Below are 19,872 nucleotides of genomic sequence, written 5' to 3' on the forward strand. Positions count from 1 at the left end.
TGAGAACTTTTTGACTTGAGAACTGCCTTCCAATACGGATTAAGTTCTCAAGTCAAGACCCCACTGTACCTGTTTCACTTTAAATTCACAGTTTTTAAAAATGATAATTTCCACACCTCTAGATTTAGAGGTTCCAGTTTTATATATACCGTATGTCTATGTTGTTCATCTTTAATTCATTGACTCCATCTTCTGATTGATGTGTCTCTTGCAGAAAGACAATGTCCACCCTATTTTTCTTCAGTAGTGCTTCTATTCTTCTTCTTTTCTTTTCACTGTTGATCCCAGGCCTTTCACATTTAAAGCTGCAAGTCTTATTCTTTTATCCATGTGAGTTCAAAAGTTCTCCTTCTAATAGGTCCCGTGTGCAATCTCTCCTCCCACCAAACTAGCAGAAATAAACAAAAACTTAAAATTGACATAACATACAATACTTGACCACTACATATGTGTTTTCTCCCACTCCACCATATTCTCATGCCATAACCATTAGCGTAGGCAAAAGGTGTGTGTGTGGGGAACTCCACTGCTGTCCAGCGGAACTGCAACTAGGACATCACTTCCGTTCGGGAGGAATGATCAGCTAAGAGCTGAACCTCTGTATCGCCAACACTGTAAAAAGCTTTTAAATGCATTTTTCCACTTGAAGACTGGTTCTTTTTGCATAAATCTTTGAAGGGAAATGTGTATATTTAGTTAAACTCTCTAAGGACTGTGTTGTTTTAAAATTGAAAACTATTTTTGCTTTCAGATCTGATAATTTTCGTTAATGCCCTGCTTCCAATGAAAAGCTCATAACAACAACAATTATCCTTAATTAGACTTCTCTATGTCAAAGAGGAAAGATAAATCTGCTAAAACCCCTGTTTGGACAAGAGATAAAATCCTAGCACCCTCAGATCACAGTTTGGAATGATTGAGGAAGGCAGTTTCACCAGCTAAACAAGATAAACAGGAAGCAATGGACGAGCTCATGAAGATTGTGAAAGATATGTCTTGTAAAATATCTCAAGGCTTTGAACAAACAGCCCGACGAGCCAAATCCATTGAAACGAGCATTAATAAGCTCCAAGATCAAGTTTCAGGGATGACATGGGAGCTGAAAGATGTTAAATGAAAAGTTAAAGAGCTTCTTGCACCACCTCCTTTATCTTCTTGTGTGTGTTCTGTGCCCTCAAGTCCGAACCGACTTATGGAGACCCTAATAGGCCTTTCAGGGTAAGTGAGATATTTAACGAGTGGCTTTACCAGTTCCACTCCCTCAGTGAGTTTCCATGGCCAAGTGGGGAATTGAACCATGTTCTCCAGTCTTAATCTGTCTCACCTTTATCCACTACACCACACTGGGCATCTTTATGTTCTTACCTGCTAAATTTTTAGCCTCTTGAACACAAGCATTCACATCCACACATGCGCAGACATATGCAAAGAACAGTGGATTTCACAAAACATATAATTTGGGAAGCTATGCTGAAAATTATTCTGAACACCTGGGTATGCTTACATGTTATGCTTACATATCATGCTTACATTACTGGCCTGTGTTCACTGGGATGATCAGGAAGGGGGGGATAGTCTACTTGCAGCAAATTATAGTATTTCTGAAATGAGAACAGTACAGTGGTACCTTGACTTATGAACTTAATCCGTATTGGAACGACGTTCATACGTCAAAAAGTTTGTAAGTAAAGGCAAAATTTCCCATAGGAATGCATTGAAAACCTTTTAATCCGTTCTGGCTGTTTTTCATTCTTATGTTGAGGTGCCGTTCGCAAGTTCCCATAGGAACTAATTCAAAGCCGGTTAATCCGTCCTCTACCACCAGGGGGAGAATTTTTTTATTTTTTCTTCTTTTGACCCAAGATGAACTTAGGTCAAAAAAAGGGCAGAAAAGTGTTTTTTTCATTCGAAAGTCGAAGCTCAGCTTGCAAGTCGAAGCAAAATTTTGCGAACGGAGCTGTTCATAACTCAAAATGTTCATTAAGTCGAGGTACCGCTGTACGTCACATTTTGCCCGAAGCATCACTTGTCGTAGACTGTGCTCTTTTCTGTGAGCTTACTGCTTATGCCTGTGTTCTGTACCACCAAGTCAGCAACTCTGATAGGGCTTCCAAGGTAAGTGGGATATTTGAAGAGTGTTTTTACCAGTTACACACCTGGGGGTGGTGGTGGTTCCAAGTCGAACAGAGATTTGAACCAAGGTCTCAATAATCTGTCTCTCAATCCACTGTCCTCCACTGGGTATCCCTGCTACTTATGGGAAAGCCAAACACACAAACTTAAAATGACTGCTTTATTGTGTTAATACATTCCCACCACACTGGATCCAGCACACTCCGCGGCAGACGAGCCCGACTCAGTCACCAACGCTTTCCCCAAGGCCACCTCCATCCCAATCGACTCTTCACCTCTCATAACTCCTACCATACATTTCTCTTTTCCTTGTTAATTTTTTTCCTTTACAATTTGCCCCAAGCGTTCTTAAGATACATAAAGAAATGGAAGAATTGCTGGTTGAGGATCCCCACAGCTTGTTTCTTCTGCTGGTTTCTTCATTGTGAAACCTTCAATGTCCAAAATGCTAAGGATGATTTTCACGTACTAATATTTGGGTAAAATATGTATTATTTGGACAAATGGGAACAATAAACAAGTAGAGAGGAGCTTCTCAAAAGACGCTTCCTGTCACATTCATCTGTATGTTAAAGTAACTGTTGAAGGATACAAGGAGTTACCATGCCCACCCTGGGCTCAACATGGTTTCTTATCCTACCTTTTAATTTTTAATAGCTGTTTTCGCAAACCTGGTACCTTCCAGATGTGTTAGACTATGGTTATCATCATTCCCATTCAACACAGCAAAGAATGGCTGGGAATGATGGGAACTGTAGTCTAACATAGTGGTTCTTAACCTTTGTTACTTGGATGTTTTTGAACTGCAACTCCCAGAAATCCTGGCCAGCAGAGGTGGTAGTGAAGGCTTCTGGGAACTGTAGTCCAAGAACATCTGGAGGCCCAAGGTTGGGGATCACTGGTCTAACACATGGAGAAAGCTACTGTGTGGATACATGAGGGCATATGAAACAGTACAAAAACCTGTTTCACTCCCTCCTTTGAAGTACAGAGAGAAGGGTCCATTTCATCCCCATTTCCATTATTTCATTTAAACAGGCAAAAAGAGCAAGTTACTTGCACTCTCCACAACCGTCATACATGGCATGTTTAGTGTATTTAAAACTTTTGAATTTGCACAGAACTTAGGTGACAGAACTCAAATATGCTTCATCAAGATCACAAGACCAACATACCCTCTAATTTTCAGCCCCACTGGGCAGGGCTCTGCCTCTTGCATGTGTTACCTCCCCTCTGTCTGTCTGTCTGTCTGTCTGTGTCTCTGTGTCTTTTTTGAGTGCTAAACTTCATTTGCAGTCAGGACCAATGGTTACAATACACTTGACTATAACAAGTTCCAATGTTTGTCAACTTGACACATTAAAAACTGAAGTCTCGACACAGTGCTATCTCATTAAAGTTCCGTGGTGAAGTTCATGCTTTACGTACATAAGATCCCTGGTTCAGTCTTCAGTATCTCCAGGCAGGGCCAGGAAACTCTAATATCCAGCAGGAGGGAGTTTCCTATGTTCCCTGGTGTAGGAAATGCTAAGAGTCCTTTTTTCCAGCATCTAATGTTCTATAAATGTGGATTTATTGCTGTTGTTATGAAGGATGGCATCCAAGATAGCCTGAAATGTGTTGCAGCCTGAAGCAAAGGACAATATGGCACTGCTTCCTGTTCCATGTACAGAAGTGGACCAGACTGGCACATATACTGGTGATCAGGCAGCATCCTTTAACACCATCAAGACAGCAGGCTAGCTTTAGGGGCTACAGGGTGGGTCATAAGTTAAACTGGGAAAGCTACTTTTTTCATCCATAACTCCCACAGATGCTGGGAGCTGTAATCCAAAAAAGTACCCTTTCCAAGCTTTGCTCCTAGGTAAAATTAATCTCTGTCCTCCAGTACTGTATTGATGCTCCATACCTCAGCATCCTCAGCCTAAGGCAACCACCTCACTTTGCCTAATGGTAGAGTTACTCCTCACCATTCAGCTATGCAACTTCCCACCTGCGGTGCATAGGAAGTAAAGCAAAGTGTGCTGCTTATATATCACCCCACAGTGCTTAAAGTACTCTCTGAGCAGTTTATAATTTAATTATGCAGGTTACAGATTGCCCCCCCCGCCAAAGCTGGGTACTCAATTTACCGACCTCAGAGGGATGAAAGGCTGAGTCAACCTCAAGCCAGCTACCTCAGCCCATTGGATTTAACTCAAATTGTGAGCAGAGTCTTGGCTTGCATTACTGCAGTTTAACCACTGTGCTACAGGGCTCCTTCAAGGTACAGTCAAGGAGCTGTGGGGACCTGTTCCATTTTAAATCATCAGTTTGCCTCACAAGAAAATCAAAACTTGTAATCGAGCAGAAGCTATTTGTAATATATTTTGAGATTTGCTTCGAGCTCCATGTATCTGATGCCAAGGGACCTTTTTTTCTTTTCAAAATTCTCAAAGCCATGGCAGCTGACTCTACCCTAGAGGCAGAGGAAAATAAAGAGGCAAAATTTGAAGAAAAATTACATTGTGTCAGGATTCATTAAGGCTTCGGATGGCCTGATCAGCTGAGACTTTTCTCACTGACAGCGCAATTTAAGGGCAGCACACATCAAGGAAGGCCAAGTGCAGGACAGAGCGCTGGGAGGGAGGGAGGGAGCTGCTAAAGCTGCACCGGGTGGGGGGGGGAAATAGAATAACTAATCATCCCTGCTTCAGTGCTCTTCTGAAGACTGGTGGGTTCCAGATGAATGTTCCATCTCCCTCAACTGCTACTTCCAGATGGACTGGATCATGCCAATCCCACCCTCATCTGATGTGTTCGGTGATACAGAAATCCTTCATGAGGGAATGGCAGAAATGTACTTTCAGAACCTACATATTCCAGAAGTGCTACAACTCACAATTACGCTGTATAAGGCCAATACATGCAACTTCCTTGTGAGGCTTGGCTAAAACACATTTTGCTGCCCAAGGTGACAGCTAAGGTTCCTTGTACTTGAATCCTGGTGTGGGGAGGGGATAATGTTTTCTGGTGCACCTGAGGTAGGAGGACTGTTTGGGGAGGCAGGAAAGGACTAGTTGTGTGGCATACACACCTCTAACAGAAGGGGAATAGTCAGGGAGAGCATAAAGAATAGTTAGCCAGTTGACACCACAGCCACCCAGCATCTGCTGCTTGAGGCCACTGGCTTACTCTGCCTAATGATAGGGCCATCTCCACTCCCTTGGCACAGAAGCTTCCTCTTTTCTCCTACAAAATGAGAAACAAGGCACAGCAAGATGATGTTGACTCCGGCTGCCGTAATTTAGAGTGGTGCAAGAGTGAGAACCCTCTTGAAGAGCCATCTGCCCCCAGAACTTAGGCTGCTCCCAGCAGCAACTCCCAAGGCACTTGGAAACAGACAAGGGGGCAGGCTCAGCATGGAACCAATACCCCCCCCCATGGTGCCCTCAGAGCCAAACATTCCTCCCCTTTCTTCCATCACCCCCACACATGCCAGCCTCCCGTGGAACTAAGCTTAACTAACTGGCAGTGAAGCCTCGGGTGGCCAAATGGCTAGATACAGCTTTGAGGAGGACTCAGACTTTTGAATATTCCTCCAAGATCAAAACAGAACATACACAAACGAGTGAAGAGTTCCTCACCGCCCCTCCTCTACTTCCCGGCTTCTTCACCACCACCATCCCTTGCAACATCTTCTCCCTTTCTTCCCCTCACACGTTCATCCCCAAAACACCTTGGTCAGAAATGTCCCCATGGTCCTCTGGGCAATGGCAAGCCCTGCTCCTTCAGCCAGAGGTGAAATCCTGGTGGGCCATCCAGGGGTGGGTTTACATTCATCAGTAAACAATCTGTTAATAAATATATATCAGTGGTTCTGTTGTGTCTCTGGAGGTGGACAGCACAGTGCGACACTTCAGGGGGCAAGGCTGGGTTATGGGAGTGAGAGGGAAGGGGACAAATAACCCGCCTACTGAGAAAGAGTTTTGAGCAGGGTTTCCATCCATGTGAGACGCTGATGGCTGAGCACCAGTAGAAGCTCCAAGGCTGGAGGGCATCTTGGTGCTCAGGTAATACCTTGGTAGCTAGTAGAGCCATTCACAACAGGGCGAGAGGAACTACAGCCCCTGTGGCGCAGGGCCACCTGGTACACAGCTTTTCAGTTCACTTGGTCCTTGGAGACTGGTGCCCCGTCTTTGGTTGTGCATTATGGAAGAGGCCAGGGGTGTAGAAACCCCAACTAGTGTTGGGCCTTGTTGCTGTGCGCCAGGCTTGAAAAAGTGGCAGCTAGACTGCTAGGATAATGGTGACACATCCCCTACAAACTATGTATGAAGCAACACTCAGAGGAGTATGGGGCAGGGTGGAAGGAAGCTGCCGTCTCCAAACTACAGAAACCACCCACAGTCCTGCTCTCTTTTTCTCTCCTCCTCCTCCCTCCACTCCTTTCCCCATACTCCCCATATTCGGCTGCTCTAGTCCCTTCCCAGCCACAGAGTTTGTCCAGCCATCCACCTCGTAGGTCACCATACATCTATGCTCCGGGGTCCCCTTTCTGCACGGGGAACCTCGTGTGTTCTCCGGCTGCGGGCTTTCCTCTTCTCCTCCAGGTGCTTCCACTTGTGGTTCTTGGCCTTGACGCTAAGAGGAGGGGGCAGCGGTGGCTTCTTCTTCGGCTGGTGGCTCTTGCGGCTCCAGAGTTGCTCACACACCTGGTCCATGGTGCTGAGGTTGGGATGATCTACCAACTGTAAGAAGTCTTGGTACCAGAGCTTGCGATGGAAGGGCTGTGTGGGCTCCTCCTCCCGGGAGATGGACAGGGAGTCAGCTTGCTGGGCATGGATCACTTCGAACCGGAGGTGCAGCAGACTCTGGGTAAAGCCATGCTCTGTGGCATAGCAGTGGTAGAGGCCGGCATCTTTGCGCTGTACACTGCGCAACAGGACACCCCGTTCCATCCTGATGACCCGTTCATCAAACAACACCTGGGGGTTACCAAATACAAAGAGAGGGATCTGAGAAAAGAATGATGTAATGGAGGCCAAGACAGGTAGGGATTGAGATGGGACAAGGAAGAACAACAATTTGGGAATTAAAGGGAGGATGATTTCATCATCAGCGTGATCCATTCTACAAGGAGGGATTTGAATTCAAGGAGGACAGAGAATCTGATCAATGGGGGCCAGAGCTTCACGGCCTGGGTATCACATGGGAGGCAGGAAGGGTGCCTGGGGTGGAATTTCCCCCTAAGGAGAAGGTTCAGTCATCTCCAGGGTCTTGGCATCGCTTAATTCTGTCAGGCTTGATTCCAAATTGCTTACATTTGCTTGTTATGCACCCAGCAGCCAAGCTCATACCTCCTTCTGTGGGGCACTGCTGGTTTTCTGGTATGTCCACACGATCTGAGCCTGCAGTGACCTAGGGAGGCACTCCAGGAAGGCACTGCTACCTTCTACTCCGTACAGCTTCTTTTCCTGCACATTGTTTCGCTGGGAATCTGCACAGAAACAGCAAGGGATTATACATGGGAACAGAATAGGATTGTCAGCAATACAGGCAGGATCTTATACTAGAGCCCATCTCTAGAGGCCAAGCTGGCTAAAACGGTTCTAGTTCTTGGTGGGTAAGAGTATGGATTCAGGAACACATCCCAGCTATATGTGATAAATCTACTCACTCCAGATTAGGAGACTTGTGGATGGAAGAGAGAATTACTCCACAGGGATGGGAAGATATAGAATTTGATTGACCATGAAGTGAGCAGTTAAGCCTTGAGCTTATTCTGCTGCTTAAACATGGATTCCACTCAGCGGACTAGTACTTCTGGAATCATAGAACGGTAGAGTTGGAAGGGACCCCGAGTCATCAAGGCCAATCTCCTGCTACCATGGGAGATCCCAGCTGAAGCATCCCTTAGCCTAGTCACCCAACCTGTGTTGGAAAATCTCAAATGAAGAAGGTCCACCAGCTCCCAAAGCTATCTGTACTGCAGTGGAATAGCTCTTACCATCAGGAGGTTTCTCATAATGTCCATCTGAATTCACCTTTCTTGTAATCTCAGACCACTGGATCAAATCCTATCCTCTGGAGCAGCAGAAAAGAATCTGGCTCCATCTTCCACATGATGGCCCTCCACAGATTGGAAGACGGTCATCATACAGATGCTTAGCCTTCCCCAGAATGAACACACCCAACTCCCACAACTGTTTCCCAGCAGTATCATTCTCCCACCTTCGTATTTGATAACCTGGTGCGTGCAGATGAAAATGTTTCCAAACTTTTGGGGAGCTACATGTACAAGAAGAAGAAGTAGACAGAAGGCACAAGACCCCTGCTCATCCTTTACTTACTCCATGTCTGGGTAACAACAGGTTGCCCACCTGTAATTGTAGTTCTTCGAGCGAACCTCTGTGATTCACACCCTGGATAATCTGCGCCTGCGTGGACCCTTGCCGGAAGATTCTAGAGCTTCTATGGTAGCAAAAAACCCCCCACATTATTGTAGACTCCTCCCCCTCCGTATATATACCTTGGCGCCAAGGCTCTCCCTTCAGTTATGTCAACTGCCACATAATAGAGCTGCATGGCGTGAAAGTGGGGAGGCCGGGTTGGGATATGTGAATCACAGAGGTACACTTGCAGAACTACAATTACAGATGAGTAACCTGTTCTTCTTCATGGCCTATGTGAATCACACCGTGGGTGACTAACAAGCTGTCTTACCTGGAGGAGGGTGTCACGCCAAGGTAGAAGCTAGCACAGCACATCCAAAGGCCACATCAGATTTCTGATGAACATCCAACCTATAGTGTTTGATGAATGTGGACAGTTGTGACCATGTTGCAGAGGTGCCATGAAGAAATTCCGTGGAGTTTGCCATTGCCCTAGTGGAATGAGGGCAAATTATCTGAGGAGCTGGCCTTCAAGCAAGCTGGTATGCCAGGTGGATGGTAGAAACAACCCATTTGGAGATTCTTTGTGATGTCACCTGAAGACCCTTCACAGGAAGTTGGTATCTGACGAAAAGTTGAGCTGAATACTGGAAGGGTTGTGTATGGGCTAGGTAAAATGTTAGGGCTCGTCTAACATCCCGAGTATGAAAGATTCTTTCATGAGCAGTAGACGGAGATGGAAAAAAGGATGGGAGAACCAATGGTCGGGACATATGAAACTGGGAAACAACTTTGGGGAGAAAGGAGATATCTACAGACAACTTGACCTTATCTGCAAGTTCACTGGCACAACGAGCGAATGTGATAGCAACAAGGAATGCCATTTTAAAGGTAAGTAGTCTAAGATCAACCGAAGCTAAGGGCTCAAATGGGCCCTCGGTGAGCTGCTGCAAGACTATCATTAAAGACCATTGAGGTGAAGGTGGATGCACATCTGGATACATGTGCGATAAACCCTTTAGGAAATGCTTCAGAGTAAGGTGTCTGAAGAACTGAGCTGCTGCAGAGGTTGGTGGTTGATAGGAAAGAATTGCAGAGAGGAAAATCCTCAAGGAAGAAAGGGAGAAACGCTTGGTTTTTAGATGAAGCAGAAAACAAAGGATGGTGGAGAGAGAAGGGTTAATTGAAGGAAGTGCAGAGGTTTCAGTAAAGGACTGGAGTTTCTTCCACTTGTACAATAAGCTCTCGTGGTTGAGGGTTACTTTGCCTGACGGAGGACATTTATCAGGTAGGCAGAATCCTTCATGCTGCCAGATGAAGGGCAGGTAAGTCTGGGTGGAGAATTTGAGTTTTGTTCTGGGTGAGCAGTTGAGGCAGGTGATGGATGTCTGATGACAGGGTGTGTAGAACTGGGAATCAAGTTTGTTGCGGACACCATGGAGCTATCAAGATGGCACTGGATCTGTCCTGTTGGAGCCGGACTACCACTTTGTGGAGGAGCGGAAATGGTGGGAACAGGTAAGTAAGGGTCCTGGGCCAACAGCCTATGAATGTGTCTCCACGTGAGTGCTTGCCGACTCCTGCACAGGAGTAGTAGCATTTGCACTTCCAATTGTCTGGGAAGCAAAGAGGTCGATGGTGGGCATGCTCCAGCGTTTGCAAAGAAGGGGAAAAGACAGACTGGTTTAGTTCCCATTTGTGAGCTTGGGATTCCTTGTGACTGAGGAGATCTGCCAGATTGTTGTTTTAGCCAGCTATGTGTATTGCTGTGAGGCAGATATTATCTGCCAGACACTATTTGCAAAGGTTGACTGCAGGAGGCTTGGAGAGTGGGCATCTCCTTGCTTGATACAATACCTGTAGTGTTGTTGGTAGCGATTTGTCCCTGAAAGCCTTGCATGCTTTTATCACTGCTAACAGTGATAATTGATGTGGAGCAATTTCTCCCTTTTTGACCATTGGGCATGGATCCTTAGGGATTTGCAGTGAGCATCCCAGCCAGTGAGACTAGCATCAGTAGTGACTTGTATTTGAGGATGTGGTTGTTGGAAAGGTCATCCCATTGTAAGGTTGTGGGCAGAGTGCCACCAAGAAAGTTGGTTGGAGAGTTCTGGAGTGACCCTTAACAGGGTGTGAGGAGGATCCATTATTGGGTTGAAGAGGACAAGGAACCATGCCTGGAGCAATCTCATTTTGAGGTGTACGTGTTGTACTACAGATGTCATGGATGCCACAGTGACTAGGACATGCTGAAGCGCTAGCGCAGGTATGAGTGCATGTTGAATGAAGGCATGAAGCAAGAATATCAAGCTGTCTTGCTTGTCCATTGGGAAAAACGCTTGAGCATGAATAGAGTCTATGAGTGCCCCTATGTATTTAACTACTTTTGCAGGTTGTAACTTGGATTTTTGTATATTTACAAAGCCGAGATTGTGCAGAAGAGCTAGTGTGAACCTTTTGTCTTGTTGTGTCCTGAGACGGGAGCGAGCTACCAGGAGCCAGTCGTTGATGTACGGAAATATGTGGATATTGTGAAGTCTGAGGTAGGCCGCCACAGGCACCATACATTTGGTGAAGACTCAGAGCTGCTGTGAGTCCAAAGGGAGCCTTTTGAATTGATAGGCCTGAGATCCGAGCTGAATGCAGAGGTAAGGTCCGTGAGAAGGGTGAATGTATATATGGAAGTCAATGTCTGTTAAGTCTATGACTGTGAACCAGTTGTTTTTGTGGAGTAAGGGAAGAACAAACTCAAGGGTTACCATGAGAAATTTGGTGGTCATGATGTAGCAATTTAATTCTCAGGTCAAGGATGGGACTCAGACCTCCATCCCTTTTGGGGACAATGAAATAATGAGAGAAAAAAAACGCTGTCAGTTTGATATACAGTGGCACCCTGCATAGCGACATTAATCCATTCCGGATTAATCGTCGCTATGCAAAAACATCGCTAAGCAGATCGAAAAACCCCCATAGGAACGCATTAAACTTAGTTTAATGCGTTCCTATGGGGCCCAAACTCACAGTTCAGCAAAGTTCCTCCATAGCGCTTCCATTTTTGCGCCCTCGGTAAGCGAGGGCAGGGCGCGAAAACACTTGCGGCGGCCATTTTGGGCACTCGGCGGCCATTTTGGAACTGCCGATCAGCTGTTCTGTAAACATCGCAATGCGAAGATCGGTAAGCGAAACGCTTACCGATCATCGCAATGTGAGTTTTTGCCTATCTAAACGTCGCAATGTGATCGCTTTTGCGATTGCAAAAGCGACATCGCTATGCAGATTCATCGTTAAACGGTGCACTCGTTAAGCGAGGCACCACTGTACTGGCTCTATGGCGCATTTGAAAAGCAAGGCCTGTATTTTGTCTTGCAGGGTTTGCAATGGAGGTGTGACCGTGTGCACTGGTGGAGGGGGCTGATGGAAGTGAATGAGGTAACCACTTCGAATGATGGAGAGGACCCAAGTGTCTGTGGTGATGGCTTCCCATGCAGGTAAGTGTTTCCGAAGGGCAGGAGGAGAAATGTGGTGTGTTGTAATCTCGACTGGTTGAATGTCAAACATATGCTTAGCCTTGCGATCATTGCACCTAGTTGCGGTTTGTTGGCATGGTTTGGCCCGATAAGATTGCTGTTTGAAGTAGGGTGTATAAGGAAGTTTGCCTCTGAGGTTCCTGATGGAACTTCTGATAGGAGTTATAGGGGCACCACCATTGAGTACGTTGGGGGCGTTGCTGGTATGAGGGTCAGACTCCTGAAAGTGAGAGCTCTGATGTGGCACTGCCGTCGAATTGGGGAGAGGAACCGGTTGATAGTGCTTGGCAGGCTTATCGGTTGAGCACTGATGGGGGCAAATGGCTACCTGATGATAGTGCTGAGAGTGGGTCAATGCCGCATGCGAAGATATGTTGCCGGTGCCACATGGCTGGTGCCCTTGATGACACGTTGGAGGCCGAGGTGGTAGGCCTGCTGGGGTGGAGTAGGACACAGTCTCCGGTTGCATTTTGGCTCTTTGCATGTTGGGAGAAGCAACTGAGGAGGGCTCGCTCGGAAAGCCAGATTGCCAAGAGCTAGCTGGGGAGGATGTGAGTTGTTCCTTCCATTCTGGTGACTGTGATGGATATGGTTGATGAGATTGAAGTGCTTCTCCATCTGAGGGTGAACCCACGCATATGAATGCCCCAGATTCCGGGAGCTGTGGGGAAATAACCTTCGGGGATTTCACTGAAACAAGGTTCTCAACGTGGTGGTTGAAAGAAAGTGAAGGGAGAGCCTTGGCGCCAAGGTACATATATGGAGGGGGAGGCTTCTACACTGGTTTTTTTTTTGTTTTGTTTTGCTACCGTATAAGCTCTAGAATCTTCTAAAGAGGCTCTGCGCAGGCGCAGATTAGCCAGGGTGTGATTCACAGAGGCCACTAAGAACTTCTTCTTGGGGCACTTCTTAAATTCTGGCATCAGTTGCATGTGACAGAAGGAATGCGGTCTGGAGTGAGGAGCATGCTGGCATGTTGTGGTGGGTAGAAAAAAATTACTTATTTACTGTGAGGTCAAAGGTAAAGGTTCCCCTTGATAATTTGTCTAGTTGTGTCCGATTCTAGGGGGCAGGGCTGATCCCCGTTTCCAAGCCACAGAGCCAGTGTTTGTCTGAAGACAGTTTCCATGGTCACGTGGCCAGCATGACTAGACACGGAACACCGTTAGCTTCCCACTGAGGTGGTACCTATTTATCTACTTGCATTTTACATGCTTTTGAACTGCTACGTTGGCAAGGAGCTGGGACAAGCGACGGGCGCTCACTCCGTTGCGTGGATTCAAACTGTTGATCTTTTGACTTTGCAGCGCAGAGGCTTTTTGCAATTAACCCGCAGTGCCACCACGTCTGTACTGTATCTAGCACTAATTCAGTGAAGAGAACTACTGTACACTGATTGGAGCCTGCTAAGACGGTTGTATAGGGATGTGGTGTTGCTGCAGGTTAAACTGCAGAAGTCTCTGTGCTGCAAGGTCAGAAGACCAGCAGTCATAAGATTGAATCCACGTGACAGAGTGAGCTCCCTTCACTTGTCCCAGCTCCTGCCAACCTAGCACTACGAAAGCATGTAAAAATGCAAGTAGATAAATAGGTACCGCCTTGGTGGGAAGGTAACGGTGTTCCGTGTCTAGTCATGCTGGTTACATGACCACGGAAACTGTCTACAGAGAAACGCTGGCTCTATGGCTTGGAAACGGGAATGAGCACCGCGCCCTAGAGTCGGACACGACTGGACTAAATGTCAAGGGGAACTTTTACCTTTACCTAACATGGTTGTAAGTGTCAGCTGGGTGCAAATGATGCAGAATAGGGTGAGGAGGTGGATTAAGCACACTCACCTCCAGAGCACAAAGTATTTGGATCCCCGTTCCTCACGTCCTGCCGCCGGAACCGCCTGCCCGAAGGGAGGAAAAAAAAGAGTGGAAAGATTTGTCGGGATCCAAAGTGGGGAATTTTGCATGTCTGGGCTGGAGGCTCCTCCAAATTTTACATGCAGAGACATGAGACTTTTTTTTCATGGAGAGGGGGCAGACAGGAAGAGATAGGAAGTGTTGCGTGTCCTCCTGCCAAAGCCTCACAGCACTGGGACCTTACGCTTCACCACCACTTCTCCTGGATTGACAGATCCAGCTGAACGTGGTGGCTGAACATAGCTACATCCCCACAGGCAATGTGGTATGCCTCTGCCTCTTTGAGTGTCACCAATATACCTGTCCAACAGTTTCACAAGAGAAGACTCTTCAGCAGGTAAGACTGGACAATGATAATGTGAAGCCCAAGATTTCATGCTGGGACAACATCATGGATGTAGGTCCATATCTCTCTATCTTAGGGGATGGACAGGTATAGCTCTCCAGGTGTGTTGGGATATGCCTCCCATAATTCCTTTCCACTGCCACAAGCTGTCCACTTCAGCTCAAGGTTTTCCTTTGGATGCTGCTGCTGTTGACTCAAGCCCTGCTCTAAAGATACCAGCTGGAGATGGTAGAATATTCTGCTCAACTGGATCAGAGCCGGCTGGCAACCAATGACTAGGTGGCTCCAGGCATGACGAGGAGACTCCATTCTCCCCTCCCCCTCATCCCACCCCATCCACCAGAGGAAGGCAAGCCTGGGTCCCATACCGTTTGGTGTTGTGCATGTAGCGGGTGCAGGTGGTGCCATCCCAGGCACAGTAGGGATCCCTTGCCAGGCAGCATTCTGCACAGGCCTTGCCATAGATGCCACAGCGGTGCAAAGGCAGCTGAGAGATGGATGTCCGGGAACCCAGGTAGAGCTGTTGCTGTCAGGGAGACAAAGCCACACCACCCAGTTCAGCCACTCTGCTCAGAGTCTTCTGCTGACTCTTGTTTTGGAGTCGTGCATGATCCAGCTGACCGCTAGCTCCCTGCTGAGCCACTTGAGTCCAAGAGAGAGACTGCTCCCAGCCTTCCCCGAAGCAATGGAAACCAAGACGTCTCCATGGAATAGCCGGCTGGTAATTGAGCTATCCACACAGCACAGCACTGACCAATGGGGTAGAACAGGGCAGAAGCAATGGCAAAGTCTTCTTTCACTTTGCCTGCGAAGGTTTCTGCAGATGCAAAATCTTTCAAGAGAAGCTCCGTCTCCTGCTCCTGGAAGGGTGTTGCCCTGGGAACTGAGCATGCAAGCCTCCGTCAACTCTCTTAGGCATCACTGCAGTTACAGCAGGGCTGGGAAGTTGTGGGAATCCCTTTCCCAGCATGGCTAGTTGTAAGGAATGGTGAGAGTGTAATCCAACAACATCTGGCAGGTTAAGATCCCCCAGCCCTGAGTTAAACACTGAGAGAACCAAGACCAGCTAGTGGGTGAGGGAAATCTTTAAGACTTCCAGAAACTCTGCAGAGCAATTGCTATCCTTCTGCCTCTCGGGGAGGAGGGCAGAGTGGGGCTTGAACATAATGCTCAAGTATAAGAAACAGAGCTAGCCGTTACTTTCTAAATGAAGCAATTCTGTTGATTGTACCAATGCAGGGGGAAGGCTGCACCTTTTCTATTTAAACTAAGTAGAGACTGATTTCGTAGGATATTCTGAAGATGCTCTGGTGCTCCACCATCACCATAAGTCTAGAGTCTACATAAATGTTTTTGTTAAAAAAATTTACACATCCGTAGCCCACCTACTCTTCTGTCCAAATCTCTGTTCTGTTAAGTCTACCACTGCAAAATGCTTTGCCCCACAGCAATATTTAACATCTTGACTTGCTTAAGTTATTCCTAGGTTTGCTGTTTAGAGCAAAACAAACCTCCTCACTGCATTCAAATAGATATCCTCAGTCCCATTGCTATTGCATCTCCCTGCCAAAAGCCCTTGTGTTGTGCTACATACCCGCTTGGAAGAGATCTGCATGCTGGTAACTGGAGAAGGGTCCTGCCAATGAGAGGGGAAAAAAAGGAAAAATGATTCCTACTAAATTACTGAAAGGAAGTCAGTAACTGCAGGTACCCCCTTCAAGGATCATTCCTTGGCCATGAGGAATCCAGAAACTACATCAAGTCTTCCATCTTATTGCTCCTATTTTTCCAGGTGAAGTCCTGGAGGCAGCTGAGAAGCCTTGTGGAACAGTGTTTAAAAACTGCAGCACTGCAGTCAAGGCTCTGCTCACAACCTGAGTTTGATCCCGATGGGCTCAGGCAGCCAGCTGAAGGCTGAGTCAGCCTTCCATCTTTCCAAAATTAGTACATTGGGGTTGGAGGGAGCGGAAATGTGTAGCCCTGCATAATTAAATTGTAAACCACCCAGGGAATGCTTTAAGCCCTATGGGGTGGCGGCATATAAGCAGCACACAATGCTGAGAGCCCCCACAGCTTTGGTGAAGGTGGAGAACAGCTAGAATGGCAAAGCCCAAAGTGAGACCTAGAAGACTTCAGCCCTTTGCGACCATAGCCGGATTGGGTTCAGGCCCGGCCAACCTTCACCTTTTGTCTGTGCTCACCTTGAACACCTGCAGCTCCTCCAGCAGCAGCTCCTCCAAGTTTTGCCAAGTCTCCTTTGGCACAGAGACCACCTTCAGGACTGTCCCAATATCTGGCAGGGAGGTGAGACAAATCAGCACAAAGGCAGAGGTTGCAGGCAGATGGAGGCTTCCTGTCTGCTCAAGCAAACAGAGCAGGACTACGACTCTCATTTACACCCACCCAGTCTCCACAGAGGTCTTCTCTCTCAGACCAGACCAGAGTCTGAAGCCGGGCCATTCAGACCACACTGAAAGGGGGCGAGGTCATCAAAAAAGAACTATGTTCCAGATATAGATTCTGGTCCCCACCCTGCCCAAACACAGAGGTGCTGGGCTGACTAAGCTCTGAGGGCAAGCTGGTGGATCTCCAGATGTGTGGCTGGCCATGATGGATATTGTAGTCCAACATAACTAGAAGGTAGGGGAAACTGACCTACTTTGTAGAGCAACGGGCTTAATTTATTCAGATCCAATTATAGACTGTGTCAGGGTAAACTTGATAAACCACAAGGAATCCACAAGCAGGATTCAATCTTATGGTTTGTAATTTAGTAGAAGACCCAGGGCAGGGATTGAGACTGAGATGACAGCATTGGAAGAGAAGGTTAATCCTTTTCCCTTTTCATTTTCTTAGTCAAACTGTCTGCCAGAAACAGCTCCTGACCTTGCACAGAAATAAAGGTGCAGGTATGGATTTGAGTCGCTTACATTTTCCCCCATGGAAAAAGGGGGGAGACCCTTTTCCCTGGAGAAAATCCATGGTGGGAGGAAGGGCTTTCTGCATCTAGGATGCATGAGTGCACATATGTGTGGCATCATGAAGAAACACAGTGGCCAGGTTTGAACTGCAATGGTCAATGGAAAAGGCAGACAAATTGTAGGATGAAGCCAAAATTAGGGGAACAGAAGAGTAAAAGGCCAGTTGTGACCATCAAGAGAAGCTTGGCAGGCCCGGCAAAGCCTTCTATTAAATCAGAAATTAAGCTACTCCTTATAGAAACTGACCAATCTCTTATTAAAGAATTTAACAGAATATTTCTTATTAAATATGGAAATGTAAGTCCCAGCAGCTGTAAGACGCTGCCTTCTCTTACCTGTCACATTAATACTTCTTTTACCCTCAAGGCTCAACATAAACTGAGCTGCATAAAGGAACTCAGAGCTATGGATCAACTTTTGACAGGCATGACCAAAGGGTCTCAACAGCGCACATGCTTCTGATCCTTTGAATTAGGAACATCCTTCTGCCTCCAGCTTCAGGGATGAGCTGGTGAGAACCTGGCTGGCTGGCTGGCTCTTTGGGCAGCATTCTCCTGTCAGGGGTGCAGCAGGCATACCTGTCCCAATGAAGAGGACATCATAGTGGCCATCAGCAGCTGCCACACGGTCCACAGCTATGTGGGTGAAGCTGTAGCCCACATTGGTTTGCATGAAGACAGGTCGCTGGCCGTGTGGCAGGACAGGGTTGTACATCAACGGGTGGTTGCGGGCAAACTGGATCACGTCATCTGGGAAGTCCTTGGTGGAACTGAAAGTGCCAAAGGTTTTGCTGGGACACTGTGAGGGTAAGAAGGAAGGGAAGTGAAAATGGGACAGAATGCCTAAGCATATCAAAACCAGAATCCTAGAAAGGTGACTTTTCTGAACTACAGATCTTACTGTTGCCAGAATTCTGGGAGTTGTAGTTTGAAAAAGGTAATATTTCAAAGATATAGTCAAAACCATTTGCTCTTACAAATTCCTCATCATGGCCCTCCATGCATCCTGCCTAGAACATCCAACCACATCCCATCATTAACTCCCCTGTTCTCCGTGCAGCTCTCCTGATGCTCCTCCTGTTCGACCCATATACTTTTATTTACTAAAGTCCTGAATACCAGCAGAATCCCATAATCCAGATGCAGAAACCACCCTTTTTCTCCCAGCCTTCTTCAAACTCTTTACTGGCTCCTTATCTTAGAATGCTGTTCTCGTTCTACCCATTGTTTCTCCAGAGACATGGTTCCACGGATGGTCACGTATCTACAGGCTTCATAGGGGGAAAATACCTGGCTTCATTTCATGCTCCAGAGTCTGTGGCACGTACCATTCCTGGGCGGGGGTAAGGGACACGGCCTTGGTAAGACACCCACTGATAATTGGGCCCTTCCTTGTGAGCAAACGGCCCCAAGAAGGCCCTTCGGATGTCATTCATGTGGTACACACAGACCGCAGAGCCTTTGAAAACAGTGCTGCAGGAGGAGAGCAAAAAAGAAGTGTCAACAGAAGGGCCAGGAAAGAAGCTGGAAGGCAGCAGTCACCAAACGGTGTCACCCCAACCTCCACGCTGCAATTCCCAGAGGGATTCCGGTCTAAAAACCAGACAGAACTTCTGCACCTGGGCCAGAAAAGGCACCCTGGAGAAATAAGTTAAATAAGATGGTTTGAAAGGAGGACTGGGATCCAGAGGTAGTTCTCTGAGTGTTCCAAGGGAGATCAGCCAGGATTTCTAACTCGCAGTGGTAAAACCAGGCCAAGCAGACATGATGAGGAAACCAATTCCTAGGCTTAGAATGTGTGTAGAGGCAACCCTGTTCTTTCATTCTGACTATATGTCATTGCCTCTAGTGTTTCCAGTTAAACAAACAGACAAAAAAGCAACTCAAGCTTGTCCGCTTTTGCCTCAAGGATGGCATAAAGACTGTTCTTCTTACCTGGAGGTGGTGAAGACAGCGTACAGTAATGGGTTGCGCTTGTCCTTGGTAGGCAGCAGGAAGACATCACCTGAGGAGTGCAAGCAGAAGAGAGGGAGGAAGAATCTGCCTGCAGTCTTCCCTCTTGAGTATGACAGCCACCCCTCATCCAAAGGAAAGAGCAATCTTGCTACACCCACCTACACAAACTCTTACTGCAGGGAGACACAATCTCTGCCTCTGCCCTGCTTTAAAACAAATAGGAAGTACTCAATTCCTTCTTAAAAATCACATTCCCAAAATCTGTAAGAGCAGAAGGCCATCAGATATTCAGATTTTGTTACTTAGACTACAATATTTGGCTGTAATGAAAGGCAAGAGATCCCAGTGATAAGCATTAAGAAAAGGTGTGCTTTAAGAAACAACAAATGTTCCAAAAAACAATCATTAACTACATGTGGAAGTGAACGCTGAAATTGTGGAAACGGCTTCAGTGCAGAACTATCTGCTTAAGGCTGGAATCACCAGTCTTTATCATCAACATCAGTTGTCATCAGTTCCACCCCAAGGTTCCACCGTCATAAAATTCTTTTTAACAACCTCCAGAAAAATGTCTTCATGTGCACATCTCTATTTTTAAATCTAGAAAAGTAAGAGAAGTGAATGCAGCCTCCCAGTTCCCCTGCAA

General features: G+C 46.8%; 1 protein-coding gene across 3 annotated transcripts in view; it reads right to left on the reverse strand.

The window, feature by feature from the left end:
- Window positions 1–2,279: 2,279 nt before the first annotated feature.
- The window catches only part of SEMA3B (semaphorin 3B), a 67,963-nt gene continuing 50,370 nt past the window's right edge, over window positions 2,280–19,872 (reverse strand). For all 3 annotated transcript variants that reach the window (XM_072989843.2, XM_072989842.2, XM_072989844.2), the window contains exons 10-18: window positions 19,206–19,275; window positions 18,599–18,743; window positions 17,850–18,069; window positions 16,492–16,583; window positions 15,885–15,926; window positions 14,659–14,816; window positions 13,873–13,928; window positions 7,473–7,612; window positions 2,280–7,100 (exon numbers count right to left, since the gene is read on the reverse strand). In XM_072989843.2, the coding sequence (XP_072845944.2) occupies window positions 6,639–7,100; window positions 7,473–7,612; window positions 13,873–13,928; window positions 14,659–14,816; window positions 15,885–15,926; window positions 16,492–16,583; window positions 17,850–18,069; window positions 18,599–18,743; window positions 19,206–19,275 (1,385 nt within the window). In that variant the 3' untranslated portion in view covers window positions 2,280–6,638. The remainder of the gene's footprint in view (window positions 7,101–7,472; window positions 7,613–13,872; window positions 13,929–14,658; window positions 14,817–15,884; window positions 15,927–16,491; window positions 16,584–17,849; window positions 18,070–18,598; window positions 18,744–19,205; window positions 19,276–19,872) is intronic.

Source organism: Pogona vitticeps, chromosome 2 (assembly GCF_051106095.1).
Source record: "Pogona vitticeps strain Pit_001003342236 chromosome 2, PviZW2.1, whole genome shotgun sequence".
Lineage (NCBI taxonomy): Eukaryota > Metazoa > Chordata > Lepidosauria > Squamata > Agamidae > Pogona > Pogona vitticeps.